General features: G+C 45.3%; 1 protein-coding gene and 1 long non-coding RNA gene across 7 annotated transcripts in view; one reads left to right on the top strand and one right to left on the bottom strand.

The window, feature by feature from the left end:
* ADAMTS5 (ADAM metallopeptidase with thrombospondin type 1 motif 5) overlaps nt 1-14,152 on the bottom strand; it is a 47,400-nt gene extending 33,248 nt beyond the window's left edge. For both annotated transcript variants that reach the window (XR_011325040.1, XM_069785299.1), the window contains exons 1-2: nt 12,889-14,152; nt 1,302-1,434 (exon numbers count right to left, since the gene is read on the bottom strand). Coding sequence is in view for 1 of the 2 variants with exons in the window: in XM_069785299.1 (XP_069641400.1) it covers nt 1,302-1,434; nt 12,889-13,866 (1,111 nt within the window). In the remaining variant the exon portion in view is untranslated. The remainder of the gene's footprint in view (nt 1-1,301; nt 1,435-12,888) is intronic.
* Nucleotides 12,826-14,765, top strand: LOC138685677 (uncharacterized). Of its 5 annotated transcripts, XR_011325045.1 has the most exons (3): nt 12,826-12,954; nt 13,033-13,114; nt 14,148-14,765. It is a non-coding gene; the product is annotated as an uncharacterized lncRNA (long non-coding RNA). The 5 variants fall into 5 exon arrangements; XR_011325043.1 differs by lacking the exon at nt 12,826-12,954 and having other exon boundaries at nt 12,989-13,114; XR_011325042.1 differs by lacking the exons at nt 12,826-12,954; nt 13,033-13,114 and adding an exon at nt 13,398-13,626.
* The last annotated feature ends 697 nt before the right edge of the window (nt 14,766-15,462 follow it).

Below are 15,462 nucleotides of genomic sequence, written 5' to 3'. Positions count from 1 at the left end.
GAATTAGTGATTTCAGAGGGCTTTTTCTTTTATAATTATATTCTTGTTTATTAAAATAAAACTTCTGTTTTGGGGACTCATTCTGCCACAACATTTTATGTTTCCATGCAACACGATTCCTCTCCAGCCACTACTGATTTCATTTATTTGTAGCACCATAAGAGCAGTAGGGTTAGGTTCACTAATCATTGAAGGGTCAGGTCACTGACATGCCAGCAGCTTTTTCACACTTGGTGACCTCTGGCTGCTGAGCCAGATGTATATATAAGGCACACAACTCTTGGGCTGTACCTGCTAGCTACTTGAAAATTGAACTACTGCAACGATACTCCCAAAGCAAACTTTACTTTGGTTTGGCATGAGATACAAGGCAATTCAGCAATTGGCTCTCTCTGAATGTTCCCCTTTCCTTGTTATTGCCTTCCAAGAATGTTAAGGAAAAAAAAAAAAGGCATGTTCTCCACTTTTAAATTGCTGTTCACTCACCAAAGTGAATAGCCCTCATACCAAATGTATTTCCAGTGAACACAGCTCACAAAACATTAGTAAATTAAAAACAATCAAGATCGCAGCAGTCTCTCTGAAGGAATATATCATGACAGACGTAATCTCCCAGAATACGGACTTTTTTCTGTCACTAATTCTACCTTAAATCCTTAAATCTTGAAAAGGGTACATGTAAGGGTCCTACATTAAATTGCTGTCCACTGAGGTGGAAACTGAAACACAGTTAGTGTTTTTTTGATCAAACCTTTATCACCTAAACACTATTTCACTTATTTCAGGATTCACATTAGTACAATATTTTACCATAAAGGTGGAATTTCCATATACTTAGAAAAAGATCAGAATTCTGGTTTTTTCCACAAAAGCCTTCCTCTGCAGGTAATACATTCTCCCAAGAAAAAGTTTTGTAAAAGTAGAGCATGCAAGTAGTTCAAAAAGGTGAGTTATTTTCCACTGTGTATGCACTAAATGCATATGAATTACAATAGATGGGCCAAATGCTTTCTCAGGAGGGACACATATTAACATCTTTGGACAGTAGCAGTAGCCTTTGAATTTTCACTTCAACTACTGCTTAGAAACGACATTGTCAGAAAGGAAACACCTACTGTGCGCCTTCACTTGCCTTCTGATCCCTTATTAGTTAACCCTGAAGTGCATATGTATACAGCCTTAATCCCCAAGTGAGTATCTGGACCAGGGGAAATCTGGAATTAATTGCGAAGTATTTTGGTTACTAATGCAGCTGTTACAAGTGTTTGATTTGGCAAGGGAACAGAAAAGGCACTGCATACCAATTTCGTGAGCCACTGTAAAAGCTGCATGGAGGCCGTCATCTTCAATCACTGCACAGCTGCGCTCAGGAGAGCATATGGTCCCAACGTCTGCCATTCCCAGAGTATCACATGAATGATGCCCACATAAATCCTGCCCAGGAAGGAAAGAAAAAAAAAAATCATTAAAATAAATTTTTACACCCATAGGTAACAACAGGTTAAAGTCACCAGCCCTTTACAAACAGGAGAACCTGCATAAAAACATCAGTATAAGTTTCCATCTAAAGATGACAATGCAGTTTAAAAGCACAATGGCCCAATCCCACCCTGGTAAAGTCAGTGGGAGTATTTTCATTGACTTTAACAGGATTTGGATACATTCTGTAATTAATTATTTTTCAATTTGTATTTCTGCAATGCATAGAGGCTCAAACTTGCATTGAGTTAGGTACTCAAAACACATGCTGTAGAAGCATTTCTTCACTGACAACAAAAACAGAATACTGTCTTTATCTACAGGTGAACCAAGGCACAGAGAGAAAGCTTCAGATTCCTGATCAGTCCTTGAACCAGAGATCACCTTCCTTTTCCAAAGGCAAGTCTTATACTTGCTCTTAAAGAAATGAGATTGTTATATATTAAACCTCATGTCACATCTGTCAAGTAGTACAATGATTATTACCCAATATACCAAGTATTTAAGCAATTCTCAGAGGTTGCTTAAAAAGTCAGTGATATGACAGAGTGTAAAATCCCTTGATTCCTAGTCTTACTAGTGCAACAACTTGACCATGTTTCCTACTTGTAGATATGGGGTGTCTCCAAAAACCATGCAGGTATTGTCAGGTTTTTTCTTTCCATTCCAGAATGATAATGATAATGATGATAACGATGAAGGCAGCTTTGGTCAGACATAGTGTTTTAATCATCAGCAGTAACTTTTCAGTGCTTCTGCTGAAGTAGAGGGAAGAATACTAGTCTGAATGTGCATATATATGATCTTGTGGTTGAGAAGGAAAAGTAGGTACCATGCTATTTGGAACATTTCAACATTTCATTGTGGTTGAATGAAATCGTCATTTGCAAGGCATGACAGTATTATCAAATGTTATTATCAAAATGATCAAAGAGTACCTTTTCTCCTTTCATTTTCAAGACTTTTCTTCCCTTCAGATCCCCTTTTATAATGACTTTCTTTTATGAAGCCTTTCATGATTAATCCATCTGAATAACAGATATCCCATATGAAGCTTCAGGTCAACAATGTTCATTGATTATGATAGTTTCAAATTTAGGCAAACTTGAAAATGCACAGGATTCAAATCCCACTGAAGTCAAAGAAAAACACACGGAGTTCACAGATAATGTGACAGAGCATCTCTTTACAAAAAAAAGTGTATTTTTTTTTCCCCAAGATGAAATAAAGAAATTTTCAAGCTGAAATTACATAGCAATATTACATATATGGAGCAAGAATTTCGGGATCAGTTCTGGTTTCCAGGTGTCTGGGAACTGTTTTTGGTGAGCGCACTCTTGGTGCTACTTAATGTCAGGATTTAAATGCCACAGTACCAATGAACAAAACAGCCTCACAAGAAGAGAAGGAATAAAGTTCAGAAGTATTTTGATTCCCAGATTTTCACAGGTATAATCCATGGTTTAAGAAAAACTTCTGTTCTGTAGTAATGCAGATACTATGCAGACAATTTTCTCTCTAACCCCACTGGCTCCCACACTTGACATCCAATTAGTTCTCCTGACTTTGCTTCTGGCTCTGCATGGCTTACAGGAAGGTACAGAATAAGGATGCTCATTTTCATGTACTGTAAAAGAAATTAAATTTTTTTCCAGTTGCATTTAGGCAAATAAACTTTATATCATTTTCAGCATCTCTGGACCAATGTTGGAAGAGGCCCTAAGTGAGGTCATGTTATTATAACATCAAACAACATCTGGGGCAGATTCAACGAGGAAGATACAATCCTTAAACACCTATTACTTTTGCTTGGGTTCATATCCATTCAGCCCTTTATGTATCACTTCTGAATCTCACCCTTTCAGTCTAAGGGTACATTTTACATAAACTCTATATAAATGTAACTGTAAGTGGTTTACCTACAGCAGCATGAGTAAGAAAACTCAGAAAAAATGCATGCGCGTAGTACCAATAAAAATACCTTTTCTTGGTGATATAATCAGTCTAAATAAATGATCATAAGCTGTGTAGGAAGTAAGATACCTTTATACTAGTGCAATTTGAACTGAATCCACACGAGCAGTTGAAATTCTTACACAAGTACCAAAAAGCACATAAATCAGACAGAAAGCAGCTTACTGGAGGAGGTCTAAATTACTCTCAGGTTGACAGTGCCACTAGTAGTATGAAATGCATTAATTCAGGCCTTGTTGCTGCATGCAGATTCTGCGTCGTTTGGTCTTTTCTTGTATTTGGTTGTCATTATTACGTAGATACTTATATCAGTACTGCTCCCAGTGTGGGCACAATTATATCAGCACACAGATGTTTTATGCCAGTGCATGATTTATTTCCATTTGCATACAAGAGGAAGCTACGCCAGTGATATGGCTATGAAGCTATACCAGCGGACGCAACCAGACCTCACAATGATTCTCCAGACTTGATGACGCAAGCATAATTAAAAGAATACAATCTTCCTAAGCAGGCAACCTCATAAACTTCCTTAGAGTTACTTCTGATGGGATGCGTCGAGTATGGAAAATTACGACCGGGATGTTAACTGTAAGCAGCTCTTCTGACTCTTGGCTGGTTAGTAATCCCACCCTCAAAATTTTGAAAGCTATGCACGGGACTGCGTTACACAACCTTCATTAGACATCAAAAAAATAGCTACGTACATATGCAAGCACTAATGGACATAGCAATGTTTGGTTATCTTTCATACGTTACGTGTAACTGACATTGCACCACAGTGCACGCCTGGGTTTTCCTCAGAAATCCAGTCACTTCATCAAACCGCTGTTCCTCCACTTCCTTCCTTTCCCTGAGTATGACACATACCCACACATCTCAGCAGCCCACTAGTAACTTTCAAGGCAGTGCTCATTTGCATGACAGTTGTCTAGACAAAACAAAGCAGGCTTTATGCTTTCTTTATGAAATACCTTAACTTCGGGTCAGATAAAATGAATTTCTTGAAGGGCTGTATTACTTCAAGGTTGCTCCTAGGAAATCCCACAGCAGAAAACAGAAAATTGCTTTTCTGTAAAATTACCAAGCTCCTCCAACACCCCACGGACAGCTGGAAAACAGCTGTCCTCAGATGGTGTGGGACCAACAGTCCCTGTAAAGAAGAGAGGAGAGCGACCGCACTGTGGTCAGAAGGCGGTGGACAGTGATGCAGTAAAGCCCCATTCCCTACAGCCAGCTCCACGACCACATCCGCGCTGCCTCCCCAGTCTGCGCAAGGCGATGTGGGGAGCCCTGCAGCCACCTACCAAATCCCAGCTGGGCAGCGGTGGAGGAGGCTTGTAAAGGGTCTTGGAAACAAGGACAGGAAATATTTTCTGGCATTAGCTTCTTTGTATGAAGCTGTTATTGGGGAAGGATGTCTACAGGTTGCCTGTCTGCTGCTAGAGCAGGGCATGCGTTGGCTACGCTTTGAAGAGAGAGCATGTGCTGAGCCTTCTGGTTTTCCTTGCAGAGTTCAGTCCTCATGACTGCATGAGGATGCTTTTTTTAAGCTGCTGACATTGTCAATTCGGCAGATTACTTGAAGACTCAGCTCCATTATGTTCTCAACTCACAGTCTCATTTATTCTTTATTCTCTTGCCTCTGCATGATTTGAACTTTAATATATTTCTATTCATAGCATTACATAGTATATACTATATACATAATTGAAGCCTATCAAGTGGCATCTCTGAGACAAATATTCTGAAAAGTTTGCTATCAGGTCAACTCACCATTCCCTAGCTACATGGACCTTCCCAACAGCATGATTTTGAGTGACGTTACTGAAAATCATGCCTGTTTACACTTCCACTGATTTAAGTCTTTATGGCAAAATTTCTTTTGACTTAACCCTCCTGTAGCAGTACTGGCCATGGATTATTTGTTACCAGCATCAACAGCCATATTTTTAGGTTTCCTGGGCAGTCTTGGAAAGCAGTCTCAGACTTCTATGAAGTAGAGTTTCTGGGAATACCGTAAAAGTTTTTATTTCCCTTGAAAATCATCTTTTTTTGTTAAAAAACAGGCCCTGATGGAATGATGCAATCTAAAAAATCTGCATGGGTCTCCTCAACTTTTCATACTCCCACTAAAGCACTAAGAAAGCGGGGACTCATATGATACTTAAAATCACTTTCCAGTGATTATTTCACTCTGGTGTGTGGCTTCTATTTAAAAAGTTAATAGCTTACTCAGATCTGTATACTCATGTAATTGCCTCCAAATAGCAATAGAAGCTTTGAAGACTAAGTGTTTCTTGATATTTCTAAAGAAGGAATGCAGAGTCTGGCCCTTGATCTGCATTACAGTAGTTTCAAAATAGAAGAATGAATAAGAAATTCATTTGCTACACAGGAGGCAATAGATGTTAAGCCTTTGGCTTTGGCAAAGGAATGACTTCGGAAAACTGAGCTGTACATCATAAGACTAGTAGTTAATTAGACAGCTTATTAAAGGCCAAGTTTTCTTGGCATTCATAAGTACATCAAGAGCAGCTGGCTGTTTGCCACGTATACGTGGCATTGTTGTGAATGAAGATAACTGTCGCGGCTCCCTGCTGGAGCAGTTAACTTATTTTACCTGAAATTCTTTGATTTGTGCAGTAGGCTTAAAAACAACAATAAACTGTTTAGTGAAACCTGATATTAGGCCAGACCCCGTGGACTGATTCCAAAACAGCATTTAAGCACCAGTACAGACAGTTTGGTGGAATGTAAGGGCAGAAGAACAAAATTGGCTCACACGTCCTCTGGTCTTTGAGTTACATACCCTTCACAGGGCTTGCAGTTTGTGACCTTATGGGCTCCAAAGTGCCACAGTTTTACAGTCCTAGGCAGCTTAGCACTTAGTTTATACTAAAGCTTGATTGGGGTTGAGATGCTTAATGTTTCTCCATCTTTGCCCCTAAGGGAAGCTAAGCCTACAGACGTTCTCAGATCACACGTACGAGAAACCAACAGGAATAGGCTTTCTATCAGGCTCAGCTGCACATCACCTTTTTAAAGTACAGCCAACAGCTTTTACATCTCTGTGTGTTTATTTGCTTGCTTTTCTGGTTTCTTTACAATGGCTCATCAGTTAAAGCCTTTGCCCAATAAGAAGGTGATCCTGCTTCAAATTCCTTTCAGGGACGAGGATACTTAGAAGCACGTTTCTCAGTAGAGTTCCCTACGGTCTATGCCAGACTATGGTCTACAATGAAGGTCTGCCCGTATCCTTGCACGCAGGCAGTTGTGGCTCCTCCTGTTGCAGCCCATTGCCAAAGGTTTCCCGAGCCCAGGCTGCAGTTAGTGCTTACGGCACTTGATGAAGAGACCTAATTCTTGGTCTCTATTCCTCAGCCTCTTCCGTATTTTACACTGAACAGTCCTTCAGTAAATTACAGAAACAGTCTTCTCTCCGTGCTTTGGGAACCCAGCCTGCCTTGCTCTAAGCGGTGTGCTCCAGTCAGTGGCTTCAGGTCACGACTTCTCTCCTTCTCACCATATGAATCTTAAATTACTTGCTAAACAGTGACATAGCTTTGGTCAGAGGGGTGGAAAGTTTCCTTAACACCTGGAACAGCTTACAACATACCGGTTAAGGACCTCTCCTGGGAGGCGGGCGATACAGACCTAAAATCCCTCAAGCAGAGGAAGGAATTAAATATGACTTTCTGACTTCCTGCAGCAGCGTTCCCACTGCAGCCCTGTGAAGGGAAGGCAGGGTCAGGTGCGATTTGGGACCCACACATCCACCTTCCCGCACCCCACTCTGCAAAGTGGGTGAAAGTTTATTAATGTCACAGCAACTCCGAATGGCACATGTGGAGAAAAGTAAGGTTGACACAAACAGTGAGTATTATGGGTATCACCCCAGGAGCACATGATGTCTGGAAGTCAAAAAGAGCACAAGACATAAGACAAAAGACCACAAAAGGTATTAAAAATAAGGGCTAACTGGTGAACAAAGTAATTAGAGAATTGTCTACTTTACCCCTCAACCGATACTACGACACTTAAAAAGAGACTTTACAAGCCAAAACGGTGGAAGGCTGCCCTGGAGGAAGACTGCTGTGAAAAGTCCTCTTCCTGAGACACTGGTGGGTCTCGCTCATGGGGATGTCCAGGTTAGGGCACCAGGGAGAGGGCCTTGCCATTGCTCTGAAGCGAGGAAGGACCCCCATCAGACTCACTGGGTTACTGCTTTGTCCTCCCATGGCTGTAATTTGAGAGGAAAGACCAAAGACTGGTTATCTTTCTGGGAAAACAGGAGTGGTGATACCTGCCATACTGACCAAAACAAAAGTCACATATTTTACTCCAGTAGTTTAACTTAAAAATTGAGGTCATCTTCCTTTCAGGTTAATATGCTAAATTCAGGACTGAGTTTTGGGCATTTGAATCTCAAATGTACAGAGCTGTCTCTCTGAATTCTAGGTAAGGTGAAATGCAAGAAAACGCAATGCATGGGTGATGTCCTGTTGGCTTCAGAAACCACCTCCTCACCAGACTGGATATTTAGGCATGTTCTTATTCTCCCCTTATATGGTATGAGGACCGTAGGAGCTCGTTATCCCAGGACACTCTGCAACAAACTATTAGAAACAGAGCCTAAACTGGATTAAGCTTTTATACTCTGAACGTACATATTAACAAAACTTCTTTCTTTCCTAAAGCACGTAAAAAAATGCAGCATTATGCAAACCAAAGGTTATTTAAAAATATTGAAAAAACGCACATAAAGCTTTTGAATTCTGCATGAGGAGGGGAAGGGCAAAGTTTCAGTCATGAAACTGGTGATAGGTGAACAAGGGAAAATGTTTGATTTAACTTGCCTAACCCATAGCTCCTCTGTGGGGAAACCACGCCATATCTGTAGATTAGCATGAATCACGCTACTTCTCCTGCACAAATTATGTCCCACTTTATTTTCCCCAGGGACATTATCTAAATGTATTAATTTGCAACAAAATTGGTGAAAACACTACAAAACTGGTAGACACATCACATTATAATTTCTTCAAAATAATAATAATAAACATTGGTGAAATATACTCTATTGACCATTGGTACAGTGACCTTTTTTACTAATATGGGATAATAATTGTGTGAAGATGGTAATACAGAAAAGAAAAAAAGAAGGAACTAAAGCCAAAGAAAGCATGTGCTCCATGCAATGACATTATCATCTATAGAGCTAAGATAATCCAAAGCTTGCTGTTAAATTTCAACTGCACTGTCAGATTGACAGTTAAACTAAATCACGCACACAAGACCCATATAACTACTGTGTGGAAAAAGGCACGACAGTGGCCTTTGGCTCTAATATGAACTTTTTGTTAGAGCCAGGCATGATGGTACTATCATGGATGATGCTAACAAGCACTTAGGAAAAGTATTTTTTCTTTCTCTTGTTGCTTGTATCTACTGTGAGAAGCATCTGTTTTAATTTTCACATGATTCAGAGTTGGGGGGAAAGGAAAGGAAGAGAACTGGATTTTGTCCAAATGCATTCAATAGTTCACTTGAAATTTAACTAAGGGTCACTAATGAAACAGATTGGATGAATACTAGAGGGTAATTGCAGAGCAGGCTAGACCTCGGAAAAGAACAGCCTGAGTTCAAGTGCAGTTTGCAAGTCACGTCTGATATGTTTTTCTACTGTGACGAATAATCTGGCAAGTATTTTGTTGCACCCATGAAAACCTGAAGACTGAAGATAACCTGCTTCCAGCTTCCAAAAACTGTTCACAATAAAAAAGTCTGAAATTCTAAATTTGCTGTTGACTTCACTGCCGTTGAGAACCAAATGAGCTAACGTCCAAGAGAAGAGGGCTTTACAAGCTCTTCCTCCTTCCCACCATACAGCCACTTCTCTACTGCTGCATGGGGCAGAGGACTCACCTGGACACCAAATAATGGAATCCTTGCATCACCATACTCCACGAAGGATGCTCTGAGGATGCCTGCAGCCCAAAAATTTATAGCTGCTGTCAAGGACTCAACCACAAAGTAGTCAAACAGCAGGGGACCCATGTATTCTCTAAGGTTGTTAAGGCCAAACCGTCTTAATGAGAGCTTTCGTGGGATTTATTAGAAAATGATCACCTTTTGGTACTGACAAGTCAGACCTCTGTCAGGCTTGATACTGGCCATCATGGGTCAAAATGAGAGATTGAGACCACTGGGAAAATATACTTACTAGATGTTGGGAATTTAAATAATCACTGTGGAACCCAACTAAGGTTCTGCAATATTTAGTGGCAGATAATTTCTGTGTCACCAAAGGTTTTCACAATCTCCTACATAGGTGATAATAATGATCAGACACATTACTGTAGTTTTCCTTGCAGTTACAGAGTAAAAGTAGGGTTCAGTGCAGCTAATGGATAGTTACGTGGTCCTTGCCACCACTGATAAGCAATACAGAGCCTTAAAACAGCTTTAACACGCTGTCTGTATCACCCAAAACTGAACTCATGTTCATATTTATCTACTATTTACTGTGCTCTGCAGCATGATTGCTTTAAAGCCCTGATCAAATTAAATACAGATTATGACCGAAAGTGAGTGGATGTTTTAATCCAGAATCAGTAAATCTCCTTCTAAAAATCTTTTTGCATAGGAAGTACTTGCTAATATGAATGACGATGATGATCATAATTTGAACCGCCAGTACTAATTTTATAGTAAGGAAGAGCTGCCAGCACACTCTTAGTCCATCAGTGGTTAGTAATTTATCTTCAAACAAGTAATGACAACATTAGAGGAGGAAGCAATGGTGCTGAATTCTGACGGGATTCTTCCTTTATAAGGAACTCAAGTAAAGCTTGAGTTTTCAGAGAGCCTCTTTTGGTGTCAAAAATAACATCCAAGTAAATTTCGCTCCAGAACGAAGATAATTATTATATTAGAGACTTGTATGGCATCAGGCATGCATAATTTAGATTCTAACTACACATAAACAGTTACATACGGCTGAGGACATGCATTCAGCTGACAAATGATTTGCAAATATTATTCTGTTGACGCAGAGACACAAAGTTCAAGGTGGCCTCAGTTAGTAAACAAAGATGGAAAATGTACCTCACACATTTACCCCATGCCTAAAAAACAAGCCATTTAGAAGACATCTGGATGTTCAAAAATTAGCATGACGGTATTCAGAGCCCATCAAAACATGCAGCCATGGCTTGGCGTCTAGTAGCTAAGCAACGTACTTCATACATTCAAAACACAGTTGTAAAAGTTGGATCCTCCTGCCAATTGCTGCCACTCTCATTGAAAAGCTAAACTGGAAAAAATCTCTCTTTAGTTCAAAGTGGGGCTGTTTTCTCCAGGAAACATCTCTACTGCTTTTTCATCCTTTAACCCTTTTTGTGTTTACATTCCAAGAGGAGTAAATAGATTCATGTTGACATTTCAAGTGTAAGCATATAAAAATCGTGTGGACTGACACACAGTCCCTGCAAAGAACATCATGAACACATGTAGCAAGAAACTACAGTCTTGTTCCTATTCAGTCAAATACTGAAATGTAATGCCAAACAATGTGCGTGTGCACACAGCAAATCATTAAAGCAGATTAAGTTATACTGAACTGCACTGAGGAGCTAATCCCATAGTTAAACGTGTTGAAATGTAAACCAAGAAAACGGAACCCTGTGCTTTTTTCTTGCAAAGCATTTACATCCCTAAGTAACAGTGCAAGCAATATTTGCATCTTAAGAGTGGAAGGAAACCACAGGAACTGTGACATTTTGTTTAGTTTAGGTACTACCTACATCCAAAAGAAGTAACACTATGCATGGAAGATGCACTGCTCAGGAGTCTTTGGAAGTTGATTACTGATTAGCAGCAGCACACTCTTATTCTGGCAGGAGGTCATCCATGCAAAGAATTACAGATAAGAATCTGTGAAGCAAGTGCACTTTAAATTCACATCCTATCTCAATCCAAATTAACTTAATAATTGATGTTAAGATTCACAGTCTGCCACCCTAAGAGTTTCTGAATTGTAATAAATCCCAGGGAAATACATGGGAATACTGGCAGAGAAAAAAACATTCTTTAGTGAAAAGTGATGGATTCTGGCCCAGGCTTAATTAATAAGCCATTAGAAAGGATGTTTATAGCAAAAAGCAAGAGCATTCTGACCCAGCCTAGGTAACCTGCTTTCATTCAGATTATACTGATAAAAAAATGAAAGCTTGCAAATTGGACCGATGGGCTTTAAACTGCAAAAAAAGGCTCCTGCTGTACAAGTGATGCCTGACTGACATAAAACCTAATGTTTCAACTATTTACAGCTATAAAAGCAAGCCAGGCGCTTTTTTCCCCCCTTCTGGAGCAACTCCTTCCACAAACCATCCAAAGCATCCTTTTTGGCAGGCTCCTATGATGTAGAAAAGCAGGAGAACTCAAATGAACGGAAAGTCATGCAGTTATTTTTTTCGTACTTGGGGAAGGGAAAAAAAGAAAACACCAAACCCAAGCCGCTGAAGGGATATTCTTACAGAACTTCATTGCATAAACTCGGCCACATGTCTACTACAGCAATGTCCCTTAATGACCTCTGGCAATGCAACTAATTAACAACCAGGCAAGGAGCAAGGCACAGCTCTGCATTGGTAATACCGTCTGGATCTGACCCACAGTTGATGAGGACACTCATTTTTCACTTGGGGGACGAGAAAGAGACTGCATCCCCTTACCACCAGCCCAACTCACTCAACATTTGCAGCTCTGTTTACCTGCGGTTTGCATTTACGTCCTACCCTTGAACCACAAGCGCTGCTGGCTTCCAGTGTGGTGGAGCTATTCTTGCTGGAAATAGCATCTCAACGCACTCCACAAGGAAGTCGCGTGTACTTTTAAGGTGTTCTCCACCATTTTCACTAGCAGGTTTGTTTGGGGACTAATTTAGGCTGGGAAGTGCTATCAGCCCTTTTTTGCCTGAACCACCTCCCCAGAAAGAGAGGGGCTGTGCGTGAAACATCTCACTGGGAAAGATGGAACAGCGTCATCTCTCAAGCAGAGCTAAGTTAGGCGGCCCCAGCTGAGTCCCCCGATCAGGCGAATTACCACCTCTCCACCCTGGCAGGGGTCCCAGCGCTGTACTGGCACGAATGAGTGTGTCCCCACCGTGGGGATGACCTCGCAGGGGAGGGGGCACACGCAAACGGGTTTTCAACCCCTCTTCCATCCCCGGCAGCTGCGCGCGTGCGTGCCAGTCCCGGAGACGCAGCGCAGCCCGACGGGAAGGCCGAAGACGTGAGCGGGGAGGCAACCGCCAGGCAAAGCGGGGCAACGTGGCTGGAGGGCCGCGGGGCTGGCCTCGCCGCAGCCCAGCCACCCCACCACGCATCGTTCGAGGGACACGAAGTCGCCGTCGGTCGGGGTGATGCCTACCTCGCGGGTGAAGAGGATGGCGGCGTCGTAGTGCTCGTCGTGGTCGTCGTCGAGGCGGTTGTGCTGGTGCTGCCACTTGCAGAAGTTCTTGAGGGTGGTGGCGGCGTTCCTGTTGACCTCCAGCCCCTTCTCCTTCTCCCCCAGGGCCACCACCTTCACCACGGCCAGCCGCACGTGGTTCTCCAGGCTGGCGTGGGCGTAGAGCCGGGAGGCGATGGAGGCCAAGGTGAGCAGGTAGTGCTGCAGCCCCTTCCCGTACTTGCGGACCATGGAGGCGTCGGCCACCAGCAGCAGCTCCACCTGCCGGGCCCGGGAGACGGAGCGACGCCGCCGCCGCCGCCGCCGCCGGCCGTCCCCGGCCGCCGCCCCGGCCGGGTCGCGGGTCTCGCAGCTGGCGCGGGCCGGCACCGTCTCGAAGCTGAAGCGGTCCCTGCGGAAGAGGTGCGGGGCGCGGGCCGGGCCCTCCCCGTAGATCCGCGGGCCGGCCGCCTCCCCGCCGCGCCGCGCCGGCCTGACGGTGTAGCGGGAGCGGCCCACGGCGAAGAAGCCGTCGAGGCCGCCGCAGAGGTTGAAGACGGCCAGGGAGCGCGGGCTGCCGTCCACCGTGCCGCGGTAGTAGCAGCGCGGCGGCCCGCCGGCCCGCGGCGCCCGCGCCCCCACCGCCTCGTCGCGCTCCAGGTCGAGGAGGAAGCGCTGGCCCCCGGCGTAGAGGACGTAGCCCGCCTTGCCGCCCCCCGCGTAGGTCGGGTCGAGGCGCCGCACGACGCCGCTGGCCCCGCGGGGCGGCGGGGGGCGGCGGGGCGGCCCGGGGGGAGGGCCGGGCCGGGGCCGGGGCCGGGGCCGGGGCGGCGGCGGGGCGGCGGCGGCGGCGGGGGGCGGCGGCGGCGGCGGCGCTCCGGCGGCGGCAGGTGCCGGCGGCTGGGCCAGAGCGAGGTGCAGCTCGGCGGCCAGCAGCAGGGAGAGCAGCTTGAGGAGCATGCTTGCCTCGCCGTCAGGAGCGGCCACGGTGGTGGTGATAATTAATAGTAGTAATAATAACAACAGCGAGAGTTGGGGAGGGGGGTGGGAAGAGCCGGTCGGCGGAGTGCAGCGACGTAGTGAAGGGAAGGAGAGAAGGGGGAAGGAGGGGGACAAAACCAAAAAAAAGAAAAACAAAAAGAAAAAGAAGTTCTCCCTCCCAAACTCGAGTCAAGTGTGAGTGGGAGAGAAAAAAATGTCAACAACAGCCGCTCGCGTGTGAACTTTGTGTTTCTCTGCAGGGAAGAGCCGGGAGCACATGGAAGGAGAGAGAGGCAAAAAATCCCAAATCGCTGCTGCTGGGGAGGCAAGGGGGGGAGAGAGAAAAAGGAGGAGAGGAGGCTCGGACCCTGCAAGTAGAGAAGTTTGAGCACTTCCCACACCTCTTCCACTTCTCTGCTGTAGTCACCGGATCATCACCAGCAGCAGCAGCAGCAGCAACAGCAGGGGCAGGGGGCAGGTCTGCTGCGACTCGGCACTTTCTCGGGCTCCGGTGGGCTCCCTTTCCTTCTTTTGCCCCCTTTTGTTTTGAAGAGAAGGAGGAGAAGGGGAGAGAAGAAATTCAGGCACCAAAACCCGCCTCGATCGTCTCCGGTGAGATGGTTAAAAAGGAAAAAAAAAAAAAAAAAGCCCAAGAAGCGGAAAACGTCCCGGATTTTTGTCAAAGCCCCCTCCCTGTATCTTTTCTGTTGTTGTTGTTGTTATCCCCAGTCTGTCGATGTGAACAAGAGGAGAAGGGAGAGAAATGTGAAGATGAGAGGAGGTGGAACAATGAATTTATAGCGGAATGCCATCCTGCAATGGCAATTTCAACAATTCGTCACTGCAGGCTGCCTCTTAAAGGGAGAGCTTCAAAACCACCACTCCCACACTTCCTTCTCATTTAATCAGACAGAGGGAGAAACTTGAGGGGTGGGGGAAAGGGGGGGGGGCGGCTGCGGGGGGAGGAGAAAAGGAGGGAGAGGGAGCGGGAGAGAGGAAGGCAGGAGAGGGGAAGAGCGGGAGGAAGCCGGGGAGGGGAGAGAGGCCGGGAGAAACAACGTTTGTGTGTGAAAAACGCAAGATTTCCCTCGCATCGCTTAAAGACACAGAGCCGCCCGGGGTTGGCGATGTCACCGCTGGCCGGGGACGGCGAAGCTGCGCTTACCTCACGTCCTGCCCGCTTCCCCCTCTCTGCCGCCTGCCGCCGCCGCTCATTTCGCCCCGCTCGGCGGAGGAGGCAGGTTTTCGCCGGGCTCTCCGAGGGGAGGGAAGCGGCCGGGGCTTCTCCGCGAGCGCCGGTGCTGCGCGGCGCCTGTGGGGCGGGCGGGGGGGCTGCGCCGGGCGGGGGGGCGCGCCCCCGCCGCGTCCTGGCTCGGCCCCTGCCCCTGCCCCTGCCCCTGCCCCTCTAGACTCGGGCCGGCGGCAGCACCAAACTTCCTCCCTTTGTCTGGGCGGCCGCGACTCGTCTGCACCCAGCCTGTCATTAAGTGCCGGCAAGCTGTCATCCCGTTTGGGCGGACTGTGATTTCCCCCGAGGAGGACGAGGGCGGGGAAGAGTTAATGCTCGCTTTGACC

This window comes from Haliaeetus albicilla, chromosome 6, assembly GCF_947461875.1.
Source record: "Haliaeetus albicilla chromosome 6, bHalAlb1.1, whole genome shotgun sequence".
NCBI lineage: Eukaryota > Metazoa > Chordata > Aves > Accipitriformes > Accipitridae > Haliaeetus > Haliaeetus albicilla.
Note: the sequence above shows the minus strand (reverse complement) of the source record. Positions and strands in the feature narration are given on the sequence as shown.